Here is a 22,122-nt window from a genome sequence, read left to right on the forward strand (position 1 = left end):
TTGCATTAAAAGGAAATCAGAATGTCAGTGAACCATAATGCAGAATACAAGAAAACAAACAGAGAAAGAGAAGGCATATAATGCTTAGCTCCATATGCAGGTTTACAACAGCAATGACAACAACAACAATAATACTGATAATGATAAATTAAAAATAATAAAAACTGAAAGAACTACTAACGTCCAGTAGATCCAATTATAAAAGAGTGACTAAAATCTCCAGATATACAAAAAATTACTTTATTACTGTTTAAGACCTACTTCAACACATTCCGGTTGGAACAGTTTATGGCTTTCTCCAGGGACATAATTTGTGGTGTACAATGAATCCCTTTTTTGATCTGTCTCACACCTACGTTAGGCTACTTAAAAAGGTAAAGGTAAAGGTTCCCCTTGACAATTTTTGTCCAGTCGTGTTTGAGGCGGTGCTCATCCCTGTTTCCAAGCCATAGAGCCAGCATTTGTCCGAAGACAATCTTTCTGTGGTCACATGGCCAGTGCGACTTAGACACGGAACGCTGTTACCTTCCCGCCGAGGTGGTCCCTATTTATCTACTCGCATTTGCATGCTTTCGAACTGCTAGGTTAGAGGAAGCTGGGACAAGCAACAGGCGCTCATTCCGTCACGTAGATTCGATCGTACAACTGCTGGTCTTCTGACCCTGCAGCACAGGCTTCTGCAGTGCCACCATGTCCCTTATCATTAGGCTACTTATCTATTGGTAAAAACCACAGATACAGAATGCATGTAATGCTCAGTTCCATATGCAAATTAAGAACAACCAGGAGTGGAAAGCAGCCAAATTAAAATATTTGGCGATGGTCTAGATCTGACTTCTCCTACTCCTTCTAAATTTAGTCATTATCATTGGAAATGAAGAAAGAATGCCATAGCCTAACATTATCTGAATCCATTTGCACATGTGCAGGTTAACTTCCAGCTAAGTTAAATTGAGTCTGAATCACCTCCAGGGAGCTGATTATATCTCAACCTCTTAGAAAACCTTATTTGCAGTCTGTAAATATACTGAGTGAACCATCTAATGCAGTTCATTTCTTCACGTGTTCTATTTTGGGCCGTGATATAATTGAGAGTGGCAACTACGGCTGCTGGTGACGTGACACAGTGCATTAAAAACTGTTGATGTATAACGTTGCCCAGATGAAGCCGTCTTTCTTTTATTCTCAATCCATAACAGCAGGATACAAAACTCAGATCTGCTGAAAATGCATGCCGCTTTGTGTTTGTCATTCCTAACACACTTGTGCATATTTATAAGGGATTCTTTTTTTTCTCCACCCCCTTCCTCCGGTGCTTCTACACAACTACACCAGAAAAATAAATCTCATATAACTTACTGCTTTTACAAATCACTGGTCTGAAAACAAAGTCACTGAAAGTCATCAGAGTTTGGGGAGAGTGCAAATTAGCCCCACCCAACTCGTATGGACTGAACTGAAAGACTGGATCTGAATTAATTTGGAGTTGGGTCAGGAGAATGTTTATGTAAAATCTCTTAGCTGCAAAAAAAAAAAATTACAATAAATCTATTTAGATTTAATTATTTTTAAGGTTCCTAGTGGTGTGGTGGATAAAGTGACTAGGACTCTGGAGACCAGGGTTCAAATCCTCGCTCACATGGACATTCACTGGGGGAACTGATAAAACCACTCCTTAAAAATCTCAATTACCTTGAAAACCCTATTAGGGTCATTATCAGTCAGTTCCAACTTGACAGCGCAGGACAACATATGTTATGGTTACTGTTGATTCACTTAGCCATTTTAAATTGAGTTAGTATAACTGGACCGTTTGTTCCAATATAATTTTCCTTATTTTTGTTTAATCATTCATTCAGACTTTTGACATTCACACATTTATTCTTTCTACTTTTCCCCACAGTTCAACCTAATTGGCCCATAAAGCATCTTGCATCTAATGAAACCTATAGGTCCATATTTATTCAGATGCAAATTGTGGTGCGTTCCTCTGCATTTGGTGCTGAAATTGATTGTTGCAGTGCAACGTAACATCTTCCCTGGTTCTCCAACCATATTTTAGTTGCGAGGTGGAGCGGAAGCGGAGGGGAACAATTTCTAGGCAGCAAGACCTAGGATGTGCAAAATCGAAAACTGGACATGGATTTGGGGAATAATTGCATACAATGATTTATTTGCTTTAAGTATAAAATCAGTGGTGTACATGCAGATATTCATCCCAGCTGCAGTATATGTATTGAATCAATGGGATATATACATGCCCAGCAGGGAGAAAGCACCATTTTTGAATTTCCCACCCTTTGCCCCTGCCTTTTTCTGTGCTGGGCAAGCCCTGGGAAGTCTCTGAGACCGAGCACCGAACAGCTGAGAGAAAGGAGCGGGGGGCGGGAGCAGAGATGACCACAAAATGGCTGCCGCCTCTCAGCTGTTCGGCGCACTGTGAGGAGCGGGGCTCAGTCTACAGTACCTGCTACTGTAAATGACTTTGTTCTGACTTTTTTTTTGTTTCTGACTTTTAGCCCATAGGAACGCATTAATTACATTTCAGTACATTCCTATGGGAAACCCCGCCTCGCAAGATGAAATTTTTTTTCATCTTGCAAGTCACAAAAAACTCGCAAGATGCTTTCGTCTTGCGAGTTTTTCATTGTGCGAGGCATTCGTCTTGCGAGGCACCACTGTATTACTATTGACTTTTAACTGATAATAAGAATGAAGCAAACTGCAACAGAAGAGGTTGGAGGTGGGTAGGTGTCTGAAGCCTGATGATCCCACCAAATCTGCAGTCAGTTGAAACAAAATTCAATCAGAATTTTAATCGTGTGAAACAAATTTTGAACACAAATCCAGTTTCTTCAGTGGTTCTGCTCTACTCTAACAATTGGATTGAACCCAATATTTCACCATAGTGGGGAACACCGTGAGAAGGGGACATGTGTGGTTATATGTGTACTACCCAGATGCTGACAAATTCAATGCTCCTGGTCTTCCATTTTCTTTTCTTTTTTTAAAAAAAATTTTTTGAACCACTCTTAAATTGGATAGTTTTTCCAGAAAAAAACAGCTTTGAAAGGAGGATTGTCTTGTGGCAGCCCTACAAAAGAAGTGATAAAATGGGACATATGGCACCTAGTAGAACTTGGTTCATAACACGAAAGAGAAGTCTTTAAGAGAAATTAGACTCATTCATATGCTCGCTGCCTCTAACTCTGTCTCTCCCATTCCATATCCCAGAACTGTAAACTCTTCTGTCACATAGAAAGCCAACACAAACCCTTTCCTCTTCCTTGTGCAGCTGGGAGTGGCATTTTACTCAAGCTCTAATGGATGGCTCACTCAAAAACAAAGAACAAATGCTAACTATTTTTTTAACCATTAGCTGCCATCATTTGACCGTTCTGCGCTATTAAGCAGCAATTAGCACCATATTTAAGAGACATGTCCAATTTAAAACATTGGGCAGAGCAGAAACTAGCACTATCTTTTAAAAGCTCAACCAAGGTTCCAAGTTCAAGTTGATTGGATTGGCTAAAAGCCATCACAATGGTTTAAAATATAAATATGATCAAGTAAAATTGTGATAAATTCACAGACATATAAAATAATAAGAAACCCTTCATATCTGGGAGTCCCCTGCACAATTGATCACAATGGGTTTCAGGAAATTTCTGGCCACTTTTGCAAACAGGGCTGTTCTGTATTTAACATAAGGGTCACAGTCCAAAAGTAACCTGACCACCTTTATCTGAGGGCTTTCCTCCTGTAGAGCAGCCAAAATGTTACCCAGGAATTTTTCTCTAGGGTTTTGATAGAGCTGACAGTTCAGTAAATAGTGAACAACATCCTCTATCTCACCTGCTCTACAAATACACAGCCTTAGATGCTTAAGGACATTCATGTACCTGCCGTCTAAGACAGCGGTTGACATGGTTTGAAAACGAAGTTCTGTGAATGCAGTTCTCTGAAAGGCAAAAGTAAGTGTATGTAAGGATTGCGCCCTTGAGTGGTTTGTTTTCGGTAGATGGTACCAGTGAGATAAATTTGAAGCGTCTATTAAGGCTAAGTCCTGGTCATTATCCAGTTTGTAGATCCAGTCCCTCAACATTCTTTTAACCCCAGAAAAAAAACAAAAAAAAATGTCTGTGGAGAGGGATTTAGATTTTAGTAAGGTAGCTCAACCAAGTATTGGGGGGGGGGGAGAGAAAGAGAAGATAAAAATAAAATAAAAATTAAGAAGGAAAGCTCTTTGAAAGCTGCTAAGGAGTGGCTTTACCAATGCCATGAGGGAGAAGTTGTTGTTGTTAAATCTTCTAAAGAATTATCACTTCAAATAATTTTAAAGAATTTTAAAGAATTATCACTTCCTTTTTCTTCTTCTTCTTGGGGACACAGGTGGCACTTCAGGTTAAACCATTGAGCCACTGGGCTTGTCGATCGGAAGGTCGGCGGTTTGAATCCGCATGACGGGGTGAGCTCTCCTTGCTTATCCCAGCTCCTGCCATCTTAGCTCTTCCAAAGCATGCAAAATGCAAGTAGATGAATAGATACCACTTTGGTGGGAAGGGAACGACATTCCGTGTCTAGTCATGTCAGCCACGGACAAACAAACGGGGATGAGCACCGGACCCTAGAGTTGGACATGACTGTACTTAATTGTCAAGGGGAATCTTTGCCTTTTCTTTTCCTCCTTAGCTCAACTTTTTGATTTCAACCAGTTGATTGTAGAAGACTTCTTAATAATTTCAGTGTATGGGTTAGTTAAGAGAGAGTGATCTCAGTAAAGGAATTACTTCTAATCTGCGCACAGCCCTATGCAACCCAACCTCCTAAGATTGGCTACATTATTCCCCAAAATCTAGGAAGAGTTTTGACAATCCTCTGCCTTTTAAAATCTATCTTTTAAATTTGAATCTCAAAATTACTTGCATTCCCAGTGCCTTTTCAAGCTTTCCTCCCCCATTTCTCACAAACAGAGATTTTGAGTTCATTCTGAATTTTGTTTCAATTGACTATAGATTTGGTGGGCTCATGGGGCCTCAGAGACCTCTTTTGTTATAGTTTCTTTCATTCTTGTCACTCACCACTTAAAATTGCAAGATTATTATTATTATTTATTTATTAAAAATAGTTTTACCCCACCTTTCTCCATAAAAGAACCCAGTGTGGCTTATAGAATTAAAATACAATATTTAAAGCTAGAAACAGTAAGTATACCAATAATAGAAAGGGTCAAATACCACACTACAACATGGTAAACAAAACAACACCAAAAACACATTCAACATGGTACGGTAGCCATTTAAAATCCCCACTCTGAAAGTGGGTCAGTAAAGAAAAGCCTGCCTGAAGATAAAGGTCTTTACAGGACAGCAAAGATAGGGCCTGCCTTGCCTCCAGTGGGAGGGAGTTCCAAAGTCTGGGAGCAACAAGAGAGAAAGCCCACTATTGCCATATTGGTGGGGGTTTCAGAGAGATCTCCACATTTTCAACTGTTCATTTCTGAAAAAAATATGAAATATTGGAAAATGTAATAAATATTGTCTTCTTGGATAAACTGCCAAATTTTGTAGCGTTGACTGGGTTGCCTGCATCTCTTTCATGAATCAGGCTGTTCTTTGAGTTTGCTGTGGGGAAAGGCACTAGCCTTATTCTCTGGCATTTTTTGAGAAATATAAAACAACACATTTTGTCCTTCTCTCGCACTGAAACTGCAAGTGACAAGTCCAGCTGACTTTTGAAGAAACATTTGTCATGAAGTTAAATTGTTCCCAATTATACTCTAGCAAAGCAGAGATGGGGAGCATGTGGTTATTAAGTGCTAGGCTGTATTTCCATCATTTCTCTCTTTAGCTATGCTTGCTGAGGCCCTGCTGATAGGAGATGGAGACTAAGGATATCTGGGAGTGTATAAGTTGCCCACCTTTGCTCCAGATGAAAGGTGGATAGTTTTATCACCATCCAATCCAAATCCAATATATGCAGGAAGGCTTGGAAGAAGAATATTAGTGATTTGGGAATGAGTACCTACGTGACTTAACTTTAAAAGATAATGTTGTCCCTAGAGGAATACCAAAAGTTAGACTTTAAAAAGGACCCTCAAGCAAAAAACCCTTGACCAATTCATAAAATTAAGTAATGCAAGAGCTGTTCAGATAGTGCTCTCCCTACCCTCATATCACCCAAAGCTCTCCTACTTCTAATCTATGGTGAGATCATTATTTTCTTCCACCGTTCTTGAATGACTGAAGAAAGGTCAGCTGGGACCTAACATAGACATCATTAGAGGTAGTTATGGGATAGTTAATTCCTTTTGTGATTATGGCTTTTTGAGTGCTGGTCAGGGAACCTTGCGAATTCTGGATGCTGCCATCCCAAAAAGCTCCACTACCAATCCGTACACATCTGGTTGAAATTAGAACTAAAGGTGCCATCTAGAGTTGAGCACGAAGTGCAGCTCTTCCCAGCCGCGTCTCCTCCAGTGAGCATCCACTCAGAGGCAGCAAACAGAGGAGGCAGAGGTGGGAAGCCACACTGCTTCCTCTGAGTGGGCACCTGCTAGAGGAGGCAGGGCTTAGGAAGCTGGGCCACCATGGAACAACTGTGTGGCCAAACCACTGAACTGCATTGAACTGTGGAATAATGGTTTGTGGCCCTCTATAGTCCTTGGCACGTTTCTCTTTCTCTCTTTTTCTCTCTCCTTCTCTTTCCCTTCTTTCCTCCTTTGCTTCTTTGTGTTTGCTGCTGCCATAGCCAATTCCTGAATACCAATTGCTACCGTTTGCTCTAATCTAGGTGCTTTATTTTCCACCTTTGAAAAGATCAAGGGCAACATACAACCGTCTGAAAGAACAAGTATATCATTATTGTTTCTTCAAACAACATTTTTCCCCGGCACTTTTTACCCCCTTTATGTAGATCTTTCAGGCAATTCACAGCACTGCATCTTGCAAAGGCAATAAATTCTGGGAAACATTATAATGGCAGGTCAATCATGAATGCCCCTCTCCCTTTCATTTTCTTATGCTGTAATCTCTGAGCCAGAAAGTGCCGAGGAATTACTATAATAATGGTCATTCATTAAGTGATCACTCAGCACTGGGGGTGGTGCTCGGTGGGATTTAACTGTGAGCACAGTAAGAAGACTAGGGTAGTACAATTGCTTGAACTTGTTCAGAGCCCACAAAACACAAACCTTTGCTGTTGTTGTTTGCATGATATTCAATATGTGTAGATGGTTTAAAAAATCTGCTTGGATGCACTGATTGTATGTACACAGGGGTGAGATGAAGGTTGCTATGGGAACCCAATTTTTTCCTATTTGTTTCAATATCCTGCATCTTTCTCTCCCCCCACCCCACAAAGTGTGGAAGGGTGGTACAGGAAATGATTTAATAAAAGCAAAAAATAAACATGGAGATGAGGGCACAGCTCAGTGGAAGGTTAACGGGGAGATCTACCCCAGTTGTCCAGAAAAAGACAAGCACATAACAAGGCCTGTGGGCTCTATGTAACCCCTCCACCTGTTGTACATACAACTGACCTCTCCCCTTGCCATAAATAATTAAACAAAAGATTTGTTGCTCCTTAGCTCCTTATCCAACCATGAATAAATGGTTGATCCTGTCCGTTTGGAGAAGAGCAGTGGTTATTCCTTAAAACAAGTCACAGTTTCCTCCATGACCCCTGAAACAGCGCTTTCCAAAACCATAATGGACTCCCGGTTATATTTTCAGAGGGCTCGTGTAGCCCATAGTAGATCCAGGGTGCCACAAATTTGCATGTACTGCTTTACAGTCTAAGGTCTACGAATCTGGATAATCTCATCTTGCTTTTAATCTGAAAGGAAGATGAAATGACATGATGCAGTTGGTGGAGAAAGTGGGATGAAATTATGTGGTTGCTGTTCTATTCCTTCTCCCCCTAAGTTCCTTCAATGAGGGAGTGTGTGTAGCTCTCTTCTTTCCCATTTTCATCTCATTCTAAGCCAATCAGATTGGTTAAGATGTTAGACCTATTTTAAGGTCATTCAGGGAATTTCATGGTCAAGTGAAGGCTTGAAACTGGAGTTATCTGGTCATAATCCAGTCATCAGATTAGTATCCTGCCTTTCCTCCAACAATGAGAGAAAAGAAGTGATATTTGAATTTTTTTCTCTTTCAGTACAAAGCAGTGTCCTCTGATCAAAATGGATGGATATTGTATTGAGATTTGGAGAGAGAAATGAGTTTCTTCATAGGCAATTGTGCAGTTTAGTTGATTACTACAGAATGCAGTGAATTTCTCAAGCCTTTATGACTTAAAAAAACTTCATTGCATTCCATGTCAATCAACTTTACTGGCTTGCAAGGGGTATTAATAGAACGCATGGCTGATAAGTCAATGATCAAGAATGATGATGGGTTCAAGAAGGGATGTTGTGAGGAGATTGAACAGAAGCATTCCCAGATGCAAGGTCCTTGCTTGCTCTCTTGCAATTACAGTATGGCGAGGAGTCATCTACCACAGCTAAGGTCCACTTGTCCCATTCTTGAATGCCCACCAGTGCCTCACTTTCCTGCTTACTCTAGAGTGCACTAAGCTTGCTTGGTGTAGGGAAGCAAAGGCAACACCAGTGAAGCTGTGGTGGGAGAAGGTTTGGGTACAAGATATTGCAAAACGCCTGCCTCGGACAGATGGCTTTTTATTCCTAGTTCCACAATGGTAACAGAGAAGTGGTTAAAAAAAAGGAGACAGCAGATTCTTCATCTTGCTGTAACACATATGTTCATGTCCATTTGGAGTAGACGTGACACAACAGTACATTTGGTTTAAGAAGACAGAAATAATTGTAGAATTGCTACCTAATAACTTGCATATAGTTGGATATAAGCATGGATGACAGGGAGCAGTAGTGGTGATAATAGTAGTCAGCCTAAGGGCAAATAGTGTCTGAATAACCAAAGATATTTGATAGGCTTGAGAGGAGAAGGAAGGAGAACCAGAACCTGAATATTTTCCGGAATGCTCCTTCATACAACCTGTTATTCCCTAGGCACATAGATTTCCTAGTCAGAACTTGTCTTCAGGCAAAATAGGTCACATGCTGCTTAGATCTGAGGATGGCTGACTGACTCACTGGTGTGTACAGAAGCCTGAACGTATTGAAACAGTGCTAGAACAGAGTTTAAATTATAGGGGAAGATATAGGGGAGGGGATTCCTCCCTAATGAAATTCACAAGCCCCATCCACTATCAACTTGTTCAGGCATATGTAATTTGGTTTAAGAAAGAAGAGTGTGCTAGTCCTATGACCTCCATCATCACTTCTTAATGTGTTGAACAATGGTCTGGAGAGGAGAAATTCTATGGGCGGAGGTTCTCCACATGACAGCTATCACTGTTGTGTGACATCAAGTCATTTCCTACTTATGGCAATTCTAATAAGGTTACTGAAACATGTGAAAAATTCAATGAGTGGTTTACCATTGCAGCCCCTCCCTCCTGTGAGTCTTAATGGCTGAGCAGGGATTGGAACTCAGGTCCCCTAAATTCTAGATCAACACTCTATCCACTGCATCAGACTAGCTCTCTTGCATAATGATGATCCCTGCAGGGGCAAATAGCAGCCTAAATAGTTAAGCTACCTCTTTGTATTGAGTTTCTCTGCAGAAGTTGAAAGTGATTTGCCAGGGTCCACAGTTAAGGGGTGGCTCACCCCCTGACACTATCATTCATTCCATGAGAAAAGTGGGGTTAGTGTGATACTTACTCCATTTGCACCCGTGCTTAAATAATGCAACATGAATAGGGTTTAGTTCTCTCCTGTTTTAGTCAAATTAAATGCCACCTTAGTACAGATGCTAAGAGGTTTCCACAACAGATGCAATGGTTTCTTCTTTTCCCTCGTAATTCAAACACAAATTAAAAGTGCACCCCAAAGAGTAACAAAGCAACATGTATTAAAAAGTGTCACATAGAGATATAGCTGTAATATCTCTTCCTCCGTCTCTTTAATTATCTTTCTAGCCATCTATCTAGCCATCAATTCAATGAATAAATAAATAAATAAAGAGTGGGTCCAAAAAAGCCACAAAATACAATAGGGTCAGCCTATTTGTACATAAAGACAAGAATGCACACAAGAGAAGAACAGTTCACAGGGAAAATAATTGGTGAGAAGACAATCTACCTAGTGTGTTATGCTAATTTAGCACCTGTCAAAGGAGATACAGCTAATAAGATGTAGAGCTAACAACAGCTACCCATGCACCACTTAGGCTTATGTGGAATTTCTGAGCAGGTAGCATTCAGTGCAGCCAAAACTGTGCTCACGACCTGGGGTTCAATCCCAGGTAGCCGGCTCAAGGTTGACTCAGCCTTCTATCCTTCCGAGGTCGGTAAAATGAGTACCCAGCTTGCTGGAGGGGGGGGCAATGTGTAGCCTGCATAATTAAATTGTAAACCGCCCAGAGAGTGCTTGAAGCGCTATGGGGCGGTATATAAGCAGCACACTTTGCCTTGCTTTTTTTGATGCAGTTAGTGAGAAGTACCTCAATGGCAACATGAGTTAACTTGGGCTGTTACTGAAGCATTGAAACCCAAAAGGATGATACAGCTACAGCGATGGCTAGACTGAAGGAGAAGCAAGCAAAAACAGCATACCTTGACCATATAGAGAAAAAAAATCAGCAGTAAACAGAAAAGGTAGCAACCCAGTCCCACAACACAACCTAATTAGGGCATGCCAAATCCATAAGCCACCGCAAGCTTAAAACTTAGGACTTTCCATAGCAGTGCCCCCTACAAAGTATTATTATCAGGGATGTTGGCAAGTCTTTGGGTCTCTCGTACGAAGTCTGGAGTCCCATGCCCCAAGCCCGAGTCCCTATTAAAAGCAAGCTTTCCTCCTCCTCAGAAGAAAAGTGGGTGGATTCTGAGGCTCGACTTGTCAGATTCTTTTTTTTTAAAAAAAAAAACTAACAACTTAGTGTGATGTATTCACGAAGGCTTTCACGGCCAGGATCTAATGGTTGCTGTGGATTTTTCATGCTCTTTCTCCGTGTTCTGAAGATTGTTCTTCCTAACGTTTTACCAGTCTCTGTGGCCGGCATCTTCAGAGGAGAGTACTCTGAAGTGCTGTCCTCTGAAGATGCCGGCCACAGAGACTGGCGAAACTTTAGGAAGAACAACCTTCAGAATATGGCCAAAGAGCCCGAAAAACCCACAATGACCAACTTAGTGTGATTTTATGTTCAACTCGACAAGTCCCATGACTTGAGTACCCATCCCTGATTATTATACTACTCTCTCTCTATGTGTGTGTGTGTGTGTGTGTGTGTGTGTGTGTGTGTGTGTGTGTGTGTGTGTGTGTGTGTGTGTGTGTGTGTGTGTGTGTGTGAGATGTGCATGACCACTTTGTGTTTTATTTATGAGTCTTTTTAATTTTTACTTAGGGGCCCTTGCTAGAAAGAAAGCTCCCCTGTACTGAGGAGTTGTCTAAAATATGATTCTGTATATTTGGTTGCTAGCTTGCTCGGGGTCTAATTGTGTACTTCCGCTAGATCTGTCTCCTCGCCCCAGCATCCCTGCCCTTCCTTCAGTCACATGCTTGTCCTTTGAAAAGGACTGTTGCAATGAGACAATGTTGCAATCACCTTGAAAGACGGATTCATATACTACATATAAGAGGTTTTTTTTCTATATGTTCTGTTTTCTTATATTGCCACCCCAACCCCGGAATAAAGACACGAGACATTGGTTTGGGTTAATGCGGGCCACACTTTTATTCAACTTGATAACTCAAATAACCAGCCTTTCGGCTAACTAGATATATGGGGGCCTGCTGTAGTGCGGAAAACCGTTATACTGGGGTATAATCATACCCCAAGATGATCAAAGGGCGAGTCCCCGGCCGCCAAGCTCCTTCGGTCGCAAACCGTCGGATCCTGTCTAGCCGCTAATAAACACCCCAGACCTCAAGACATCTTTAACTGATGCCTATTGGTCTGTGAGTGGCCCAGCGCATCCTCCCCCCACAGGCACAGTGATCGCACGATCCGCAATGCCGGAAGGTCAGATGCGCTGTTAGCTTACTTGATTTATCCATTGGGACACACCGAAATACCGGTTCTTTCCGCACTACCCGCCAGTGTGACCGATAGTACCTCCCAAGTATAGCCAACAACCCCCAGATCCAGTGTGGGATAGGCGAAAAATCCCCCCATCCAGGGCCAATCAGGATGAAGGTCAAAAATTCCTATCCGGCCCCAAAATAGGCGACCACAAATCACACTAGATCAAAGGGCGGGCGGGTGGGTGCCCGGAAGGAAAGAGGCCGATGCGGGGGGAGAGCCCCTTAATAAAGCCGGCTCTCCCCGTTCGGCCGAGCCCGCTCTCGCGATGTCCCGAGTCTTTCCGGGGTGGGTGGCAAACCCCGCCCACCCGCTCAAAGTCCGAGGACTTAGCGGCGGGCTTGCTCTTGCCACCCCAACCCCGGAATAAAGACACGAGACATTGGTTTGGGTTAATGCGGGCCACACTTTTATTCAACTTGATAACTCAAATAACCAGCCTTTCGGCTAACTAGATATATGGGGGCCTGCTGTAGTGCGGAAAACCGTTATACTGGGGTATAATCATACCCCAAGATGATCAAAGGGCGAGTCCCCGGCCGCCAAGCTCCTTCGGTCGCAAACCGTCGGATCCTGTCTAGCCGCTAATAAACACCCCAGACCTCAAGACATCTTTAACTGATGCCTATTGGTCTGTGAGTGGCCCAGCGCATCCTCCCCCCACAGGCACAGTGATCGCACGATCCGCAATGCCGGAAGGTCAGATGCGCTGTTAGCTTACTTGATTTATCCATTGGGACACACCGAAATACCGGTTCTTTCCGCACTACCCGCCACAGCATGCGCACTAGCTCAGCTATGTCGCATGCCCGCCACAGAGCCCATGGAGCTCCCGAAGCAGGCCCCCTTTTATATCCTCCAAGAACAACTCCAATCCAACATCGGATAGGTGTACCCCGTCACTGCGGAATAATTCCAAACGTGACGTCTGGATACGCTGATGCTGTATCACTGCTCCGAGGCCGCCGCCGCAGACACCTCTACGCACCTCCTTATTCACGCCCCGCCGGGCCTTATTTATCGCATCAGTCCTCCCTGAGCCTTGCCAGGCCAACCGAGGAGTGATATTAGACCACAAAATCCGCAGTGCCGGATACTTGCTCTTCAGCCACCTCAAGTCCCGCAGAATATCTAATATCAATGCCTTACCGGCAACTCTGGCTAAATCATTGCCGCCTAGATGCACCACCACTACATCAGGCGGTGAAGTGCTGAAGGCCGTCATCCTGTTGAACTGTATCCACTGCATTCCGCGTATTCCTCTCCAAGTAACTCGCGCCCAAGCGCTCAAACCTAAATCTCTCCCCCATGGGGAGGCGGCAGCATAACGCTCTGCCCAATAAATGTAACTATGACCGATGATCCAAACGTCCATCCGCCGGCCACGAACTGTAACACCTGTAAAATACAAACACACCCTACCTATTCGTTAGACAAGTTCCTAACGTAATTACGGTAACTATTTGACGACCATCGGCCCAAGCGCTTAATCTCCTCAGGGCTGTAACCCAAGGCCGCAGCCGTAGAGGCCGCCCCAATCCGAAAGGAATGCGTGCCAAAGCGTAATCCCTGCACTCCCAGCTTTTGTAGTGCCAAATCCGTCATTCTCCAGAATTGATACTTCGTTAAAGGCGAATTATCTGCGTGCATGAGGAAGTATCCTTCCTTCCGTCCACGCTGTTCCATGTACGCCTTTGCTGCTCTTACCGGGCAAAGATTTTCCACGCTGCATCGCCTCAAAACCAGACGCCTTCCTTTACCCACTTGGTCGGTTTTTGAACGCCTGATAAACACCTCCATGCTATCCTCTCCTAAAAAGACATCCCTTAGCTGCAAGGCTACCTTTGACTTATCCTCCTTACCTGTTGCCACTAACTCGCTAACTCGAAGCGCCCCAAAAAATGCCAGTAACGATGCCACCCTAAACAAAGCCCTCTCGTATTCACTTCTGCACAAACTCACCCACTGTTCACTCAACTGCTGCAACAGCCCCGGAGAAATGGGTGACCTAGAATCCTGCACCTTCCCTCTCTTCCTTGTCCAACCCTCAAGCATCTTCCTGATCCTATAATCCTTTGAATGATCCCTATAACCTTGAACTCTCGAATAAAAGGCCAGTGCGGACAATTTTCCCTGAATGGTTCCAGGCATCAGCCCTCTTCTATGCAAATGCACCATAAATTGCTGTAAGTGTTCGACGGGCAGGGGCCAAACCTGCTCCAAGTTTACCATTTGTCTAAACTCTGCAAATTCTCTACTCACAGCCGCGTAACCCTTCCATGTCCTCTCAGCCAATGCCAAACCTATCGCTTCGGATGCGTCGTGACGCCAATTTGCCAAACCTCCTGAGGCAGGATCTCCGGCAACTCCATGGCCTCCGGCGCCAATTGCCGGAAACGGTCCATCTGCCGACGTGATAAAGCATCGGCAATGCTGTTGTCCAGCCCCGGGATGTGCCTAGCAGTTACTAATATGTTGTACTGAAGCGCCCTTAATGTAAATGCCCTGACTAGCCTCATGACGCGCTCTGAATGTGAAGTGAGGCAATTGATGATATACACCACCGCCTCGTTGTCACACCAGAAACGCACCACCGAGTTAGCCCACTCTTTAGACCATAACCACAAAGCCCCGACTATTGGAAAAAACTCTAAAAAAGTGAGATCTCTCGTAATGCCCTCTTTCTGCCAGGCCTCCGGCCAAGAGCCTGCACACCACTTTCCTCGATGGTAAATGCCAAAACCGTTAGCACCCGAAGCATCTGAGTGTACCTGAAACTCTACCTGGACACTCCTCTCGGACCTCCAAAAAGAAACCCCATTAAAACCTGACAGGAACTGCATCCAAACTCTGAGGTCCTCTTTCATACCTTGAGTTATCCGTGCCCTGTGTAACGGGCGTTTAAGACCCGTCATGGCCGCGCAAAGCCGCCGCACAAAGGCACGACCAGGGGCCACTACTCTACAAGCAAAATTGAGGTGCCCGACTATCTCCTGCAACTCCTTAAGTGTCGCCTTTGACTTCCCCAGCAACGCCTCAATTTTGGCTCTCAAAGTTCTCAACTTTTCCTCTGGGAGCCTCGACGTTTGCTGCTCTGTATCTATCTCTATGCCTAAAAAAGTCAGGACCGTAGTTGGCCCCTCAGTCTTCTCTTCCGCTAAAGGCAACGACACCTCGCGGGCTAATTCCTTGAATGTTTCTAATAGAAACCTGCACTTACCTGAATTCCGTTCCCCGCAAAAAGAAAATCGTCTAGATAATGGGCCGTCGACGTACATCGCGACACTTGCCTAACTTTCCACTCTAAAAACGTACTAAACTTCTCGAAAGCCGCGCATGACACGGAACAACCCATGGGTAACGCTCTGTCTACATAATATAATTCCTCAAATTGAAATCCCAACAAACAAAAATCCTCCGGGTGAACTGGCAAAATCCGGAAGGCCGATTTTACATCACATTTCGCCAGCTCGGCACCAACTCCGCATTTTTTAACCATATTAACCGCTTCGTCAAATGACGTATATCTAACCGTGCACAATTCCGGCGGTATAGCGTCATTAACCGACTCCCCTTCCGGAAAAGAGAGATGGTGAATTAAACGAAACTCACCATGTGCCTTTTTCGGAACAATGCCCAATGGGGAAACCCTAAGGTTCCCAATGGGCGGTTCCTTGAAGGGGCCTACCACTCGCCCCTCGAGGACTTCCTTACCTATTTTCCTCCTAACAATACTCTCCATTCCTTTAATAGATCGTAGATTCTGCGCAAAATAACTCTTACGCTCTCCTACTGCCGGTATCCGAAAGCCGTTTCTAAATCCTTCCAGCAAATAAAAAGCCTCCTCATGCCTAGGATACCGCTGTAGCCAAGCCTCCAAAATCTCCACCTTAATTGGGCTGGGCCCCCTTTCCAGGAGCGCCCCCGCTTCCTTGCTTCCTAACACCACCTGCTCCTCTGTCCAGCTTCGCTTTAAAGCAACTGATACTTGGGTGTTGGCCGCCACATGTGAGGCACTCATGCCTGAATCTGCAGGGTTTCCTAGCGCACGATCCCCTGGCATTGTATTGAAAGCATAACAAGCGGGGTTGAACCGCCTGACCCGCCCAAGGGCGGGCAAACTGCGCCTGCCGTGTCCTTCTATTCAAATGTCCACTATCAAACCTATCCCCCATGTTTGATTTGGCTGGCGTCATGTGCTGTAGCCACAAACGTGGATGCGGCTCGTCCCACCTCAGGTTGGGCTGAATGGCGCTCCGCATGCGGAACGCCTCATCATATCTCAGCCATGCCAACCCTTCAAAATCAGTGGAGGCCCTAATCATCGTGTCAAGATATTGGAAAAGCGATGGCGCTCTCCAGGGCTGCATTTTTATCAATACCCCCGCATAAATTACAAATCCTGGCAGCCAGTTCGTCCAATTCCTATCGGGCTTTTTCCTCCTACGTTTTTCCTTTTCCCTTTCGTCCTCCTTGTCCCAATCCTTTTTCTCACAGTCCCTATTAAGCAGGTCAAAGAAGTCCACGAATTCGCCACGCCAAATTTTCTCTTTCGTGGCCGCCGTCAGATGATCTCCCACGGGCGTCGCATAATCGGCGTACGGCAAAGCTGCCGCCGGCACCGAATTGTAACCCGTGCTAGGTACTGACGGATGCCAGCCCCCAGCAACCTCAGAACTAACTGGCTGATGTGGAGGCGGTGTGGCTCCCCATGGTGCCCCCCATGAACCCCACTGTGTTCCCATATAGGGCCAAGGCACGTTATGGCACCCTCTATCTAGCGGTGTCTGTGATGTGCTACCCGGTGGTGTGCCAATGGCTCCGCCCGCCCAAGGCCAGCCCGACCCAGGAGACTGCAGCTGTGGTGCAATAATACACTCACCGTCCGAAGTTGACGCCACACAAGGCTCCATTGGGGAGTCCGCCACAATCTCCCCTTCTTCTAGCTCCTCTCGGGCTTCTTGCCTTGCCGCTGAAGCGCTGCTGTTTCTAGGAATATTCGTTGTCTCCTTGTCACTGCCCCGTGATCTGGAACGGACTGGTGACTTGTGTGCATCCTGCTGATTATCCAGTACCTGTGCAGACTCAAAAGCGGTAAAGCGAGCCATCAGATCTTGTGCTATCGCCTTCAACCTGGATTTCTTGAGCCCCCTTGACTCCCTAACTGATCTACGTGGCTGCTCTCCCTTTTGCGACGCCTGCTGCGCAGCCAACCTCTGAGCCTCCATTGCAGACATTTTTTCTTGCAATTCCTGCCATATCGGCCACGAATCCTCGTCTGAAGACGACTGTGGAGATAGCTGCGGTACGGTTTGTCGTTTAGCGGGCTGCTTGCCCTTTGATGTACCACGTCCTTTACGAGGCGCCATTTCCAAACCCGCCGGTCCGCCCCTTAGGGTCTATTCCTTAGCCCAATTAGCGCCTTGCCTTGTACCCGGGATTACCTCCCGACCTGCCTCCTAACGCTACCAATCTAACAAAGGCGCGCTCACACCGCAGAACATCCACTGGCAATGCAGCCGGCCTACCTCCGCTGTCCCAATCCGTCCAAGATTACCCTGACCAATAACACCACAGAAAAATACAACCTTACACCCGATGCGTCCTTGCAACCGCTGCAACCAGCTGACCTAAAATAAAGCAACATCAGAATAATTATTGTTATGCCCATGCATCCCCTTGCCGCCCACCAACGACACCTACTTGCCGGGACGCCACTCCGGGAGCTCTTACCCTGCCTATGCCCAGGCATGTGCCAATCCAGCACCCATGCCCGCTGCGTTCATTATAATAGCTTTAAACCGCACCCAATCTCACTCTCTCCCTCTTTTTCCTTTTTTATAATTTTTTTTTTTTTATATATATATATATATATATACATACATACATATACACACATACATATATATATAAACATACATATATGTATTCTTGCATCATCTGTTTTATCAATTATTATTCCCCTTCTTCTTTTCTTTTTTTTTTTTTTTTTTAATTATTATTATTATCATTATTATTATTATTATTTTATAATTAAATTATTATTCATAATCCTTAGTCATATTATTCTTAATAGTAGGGTTTATTAAGGTGTTTTTTTTTTTTTTTTTTAATTTAATCAATCCCTGCTCTCCACCTGACTTGTTACCCCAACTGCCTATGAATCATAAACCGTGTCCATGCCTTAGCCTTATAATCCTTTTTTTTTTTTTTTTTTTTTTTATTTTTGGCCGTATGCGAGCACATCGTTCTTTATTTCATCTCCCCTCTTAGTGTATCAACCAGTCTCTTCTTCGTCCCCCTTCTTTTTTTTTTTTTTTTTTATTTATTTATTTATTTAATCAGGAGCCTCCTCTGATCCTCCCCCAATAGCACACAAAATGGCGGCCATATACAAAATGGCCGCCGCACGTGGCCGGCCGGCTCTCCTCTCGCCCAAGCCACTAAGCCGGGCCGGCCACAGAAGGAAGGAGCAGAAGGCGGAGGGGGAGAGAGAGGTACCGACCGCGCGATGGCGGGCGGGGACGGGTGGGGGGCCACGGGAGCCGGAGCACACTCTTTCGCCCCTCGCGCCGGGGCCCAGCCCCCACAATCCCCCTCACACACCCCAACCGACCACCCGCCCTAGCTCGCCGCCGGTCCGCGCCCCTCCAGCACTCAAAAATTCGAGGCCGGGGCTGCGGCCGCGGGCGGCGCTTCGCTCGCCCGCGCAACGGCCCGCTCATCCCGGGCCGCACGCAGCCGAGCGGAGGGCGAAAAGGACCGCGAAGGGAGGAGGGAGGAACAAGGCAAGCGGGCGTGCCGGCGCGCGGGACCCCAGATTCCCCGTCGCCGCTCCCGCCGTTCCGCTAAAACCGCCCAGCCCACCGAACACGGCGTGGGCTAGGCAAGCCCCAACCCCCGGCTCCCTTCTCCCACCGTAGCTCCTAGCTGCCGATGCAGCCCAGCCCTCAGGCTCCTCTGCCTGCCTCGTCTCAGCCCAACGAAGCGACCTCTACGCTGCCCGGAAGGAAAGAGGCCGATGCGGGGGGAGAGCCCCTTAATAAAGCCGGCTCTCCCCGTTCGGCCGAGCCCGCTCTCGCGATGTCCCGAGTCTTTCCGGGGTGGGTGGCAAACCCCGCCCACCCGCTCAAAGTCCGAGGACTTAGCGGCGGGCTTGCTCATCTTGCTGGTCTGTGACCGTAATAAAGAGTCATGAGGATGATGAAAAGGAATGTTCTAGAGGGCTCAGGAACTAGTAGGATTTGAACTTCGTGAAGAGTTTTTACACTATGTTAGTTGGTTGTTCACCTTTTTACACTTAGACGGGTAAAAGAACTTTTGTTTCAGCTTTAGGTAACCCTTTATTCCTTCTTTCCTTTTTTAGGTCATTCACACCGTGCGAGTTATTGACAAAGATGATCCTAAAAATGGACATTATTTTGTTTACAGCCTTCCACCTGAAATGGTCAACAATCCCAATTTTACAATTGAGAAAAACCAAGGTAAATATGTTAGAATATTGAATATCGGCTTTTATCTCCTTTTATTGCTTTACTCTGTTCGTAACGCTAGTGTACCTTTTTCTACAATGATAAGAATTGGACTTAAAATGTTACAGCTGTACAATTATATCGTTTCAAGGTATATAGCTTTGGTGCAATGTATGACAAGTCAGGTCAGACAAATTAAGCTATAGTAATTATTTCACCAAGACATTTATAATGTCTAGGAGAGATTTATCTTCTCATAGAAATCTAATTTCTAATTTTGAAGTGCCTGTGATATCTACGGTGAAATATGATATTGATTTCTTGTTGACAAAGAAACGTTGACTTCATGTTTAACTAGGGATAAACAGATTTAACTGTTCTGTTGCTTTATCGCTCAATAGATTCATTTCCTTTGTATTCCATCCTTCTTGAAACATGATTTAACTAGAATTATATCTAGAAATGTGAACTGGAGCACGCATAAGGTGTTCTACTTTCGATCTTCACTTTTTTTCTATTCGCATTCACATATGTATACAAATAAGAGGCAGTGTAGCACAGTGGTTAAGTTAAGGTAAGTGTAAGGACTAGGACTCAAGTATCATATGTCATATATCTTGAAAATCCGACTAAGATCACCATGTGTAAGAACCAACTAGACAGCACAGATCACATGCATGCATGCATGTGCATGTGCACACACAGAGAGAATATATACATATATATGTGTCACTAATGCATATGCATCCACAAGTTAAGGTGGAATTTTCTGGATTTCACAGATGTCTGTAATTTCTTTTCACAAAAGAAATTGTGAGGAATATTCAGATTAAATCTCACAAAATTGTTTTGGTACAAAAGAAATTGAACAATTTTGTGAGATTTAATCTGAATATTCCTCATAATTTCTTTTTCTGATGGCCATCATTTGTATCCTGCACAATACTCTGGAATGGCAGTAGGTCCAGTTGAGTACAGAAGTTGGAGATTTTGGTCAAATTGCCAATATAATTCCAAGTAGACATAAAAGTCTTCTAGATCTCCATGGGAACTTATGGATAACTTTCCGCTCTAGGTAAATGTAATGAAACCGCATGTCATCTCCCAATTATCTGCTAACAGAAGAGTGTTTGCATATAGCTTAGGAAAAAAATCAAAAATCATGCACACGTGTGCGCGCACGCACACACACACATGCATACACACACACACTTTTGATGCACTTGCAAAATAATGGTTTCTGTGTTGTATTTTATCAGTGTAGAGGCAGGATTAGCGTTATGATTTTTTCTGAGATAGGAATGTGAAGAATACTCGAAAAAATCTCATGCTTGTAACATTTCTCATTCTCAGCAATTTCTAAGTCTTCTCATACTGAGACTTCTCAATGAGACATTCCCCTCTATAAATGAGAGTTCCTGTCTCCCCACAGCAATGATACCTTGGTCTGCTTATTTCCAGTCAATTTCCCCCCCCTCCCCCCGTTTTCTCCTGTTTTGGTGCAGCTCTATACACTTTCTATGAAATTATGTGCAGGAACGATGCAAGGTTGCACAGGAATGGTAATTACTTAAAATTACAGTAACAGTCACAATTTAAAAAAAAAATTAAAAGCCTGTTCAAATTGGTATTATTTTTACAGGGAAAATGACCAGTAAACATCTATTTTTCCAGTTTCATAATCCAGTGTTGTAGTATTAGTAACTCACTTAGATAAATGATGAGAAGATACCTGTTGACCTTTCTTAGGTCCTTGGTGACAAATATATAGAGTTTTTCAAAACAAGTCTTCTTTGCCACTTTGTGAGAACTCCTGGATCTACTGATAGACCAAAAGGAAGCATCTTGAATTGGTAAATTTTGTGGCCTACAGCAAAACTGAGGAAACAACAATGGTCTGATCTTATAGAACTAGGAAAGTTTGCATCCTTTAAGTCTATTGTGAATCAGTCTCCCTTCTTCAACGAAGATATGACTGATAGCAAAATTACTGCCCCAAACTTTTTTTGTTTTGTTATATAACTCTTGATTCCTCTTAGATCTCTAACTGGAAGTAAACCACCATTCTTTTTGGGGACTGTAAAATAACAAAAATAATAACCAGACATTCTGACCACCTTTCTTTTGCTGCCTGTTTATCTACTCTCTGAGTAAATGAGCAATGAGAGCATCGAGGAATAAGGATACAGCAAACATTCATCATATTCAGCTTTGTGCTCAGACTTGCCAAATTAAGACATCTCAAACATAAGCAACACTTGCATTTTGAAAGCTGCACTTCCCAGAATTTTGCAATTTGATTCACAATTCAAATATATACACACAAACAAATGTGGGCACAGATGTGGGCACATAAGTGCATATACCTGGGATAATGCACACAAATATGCTTCAGATTGGGGGGAAATATTTGCTAACAGTATACTGAGGAAGGCAATTTCATCTTTATCTTCAAATCAGATTTGGACTGATCAACCTTTCAAATAAAGGACTGTTGTCAAAAAGAAGTTTGTTTTCTGAAAACTTCCTCATTGGTGTCT

The 22,122-nt window shown here is 44.1% G+C and overlaps 1 protein-coding gene across 3 annotated transcripts in view; it reads left to right on the top strand.

The window, feature by feature from the left end:
- The window catches only part of CDH8 (cadherin 8), a 328,629-nt gene that overhangs the window by 262,629 nt on the left and 43,878 nt on the right, over window positions 1-22,122 (top strand). For all 3 annotated transcript variants that reach the window (XR_013538622.1, XM_072980825.2, XM_078380477.1), the window contains one exon: window positions 19,477-19,594. Coding sequence is in view for 2 of the 3 variants with exons in the window: in XM_072980825.2 (XP_072836926.2) it covers window positions 19,477-19,594 (118 nt within the window). In the remaining variant the exon portion in view is untranslated. The remainder of the gene's footprint in view (window positions 1-19,476; window positions 19,595-22,122) is intronic.

Source organism: Pogona vitticeps, chromosome 10, assembly GCF_051106095.1.
Source record: "Pogona vitticeps strain Pit_001003342236 chromosome 10, PviZW2.1, whole genome shotgun sequence".
Taxonomy (NCBI): Eukaryota; Metazoa; Chordata; class Lepidosauria; order Squamata; family Agamidae; genus Pogona; species Pogona vitticeps.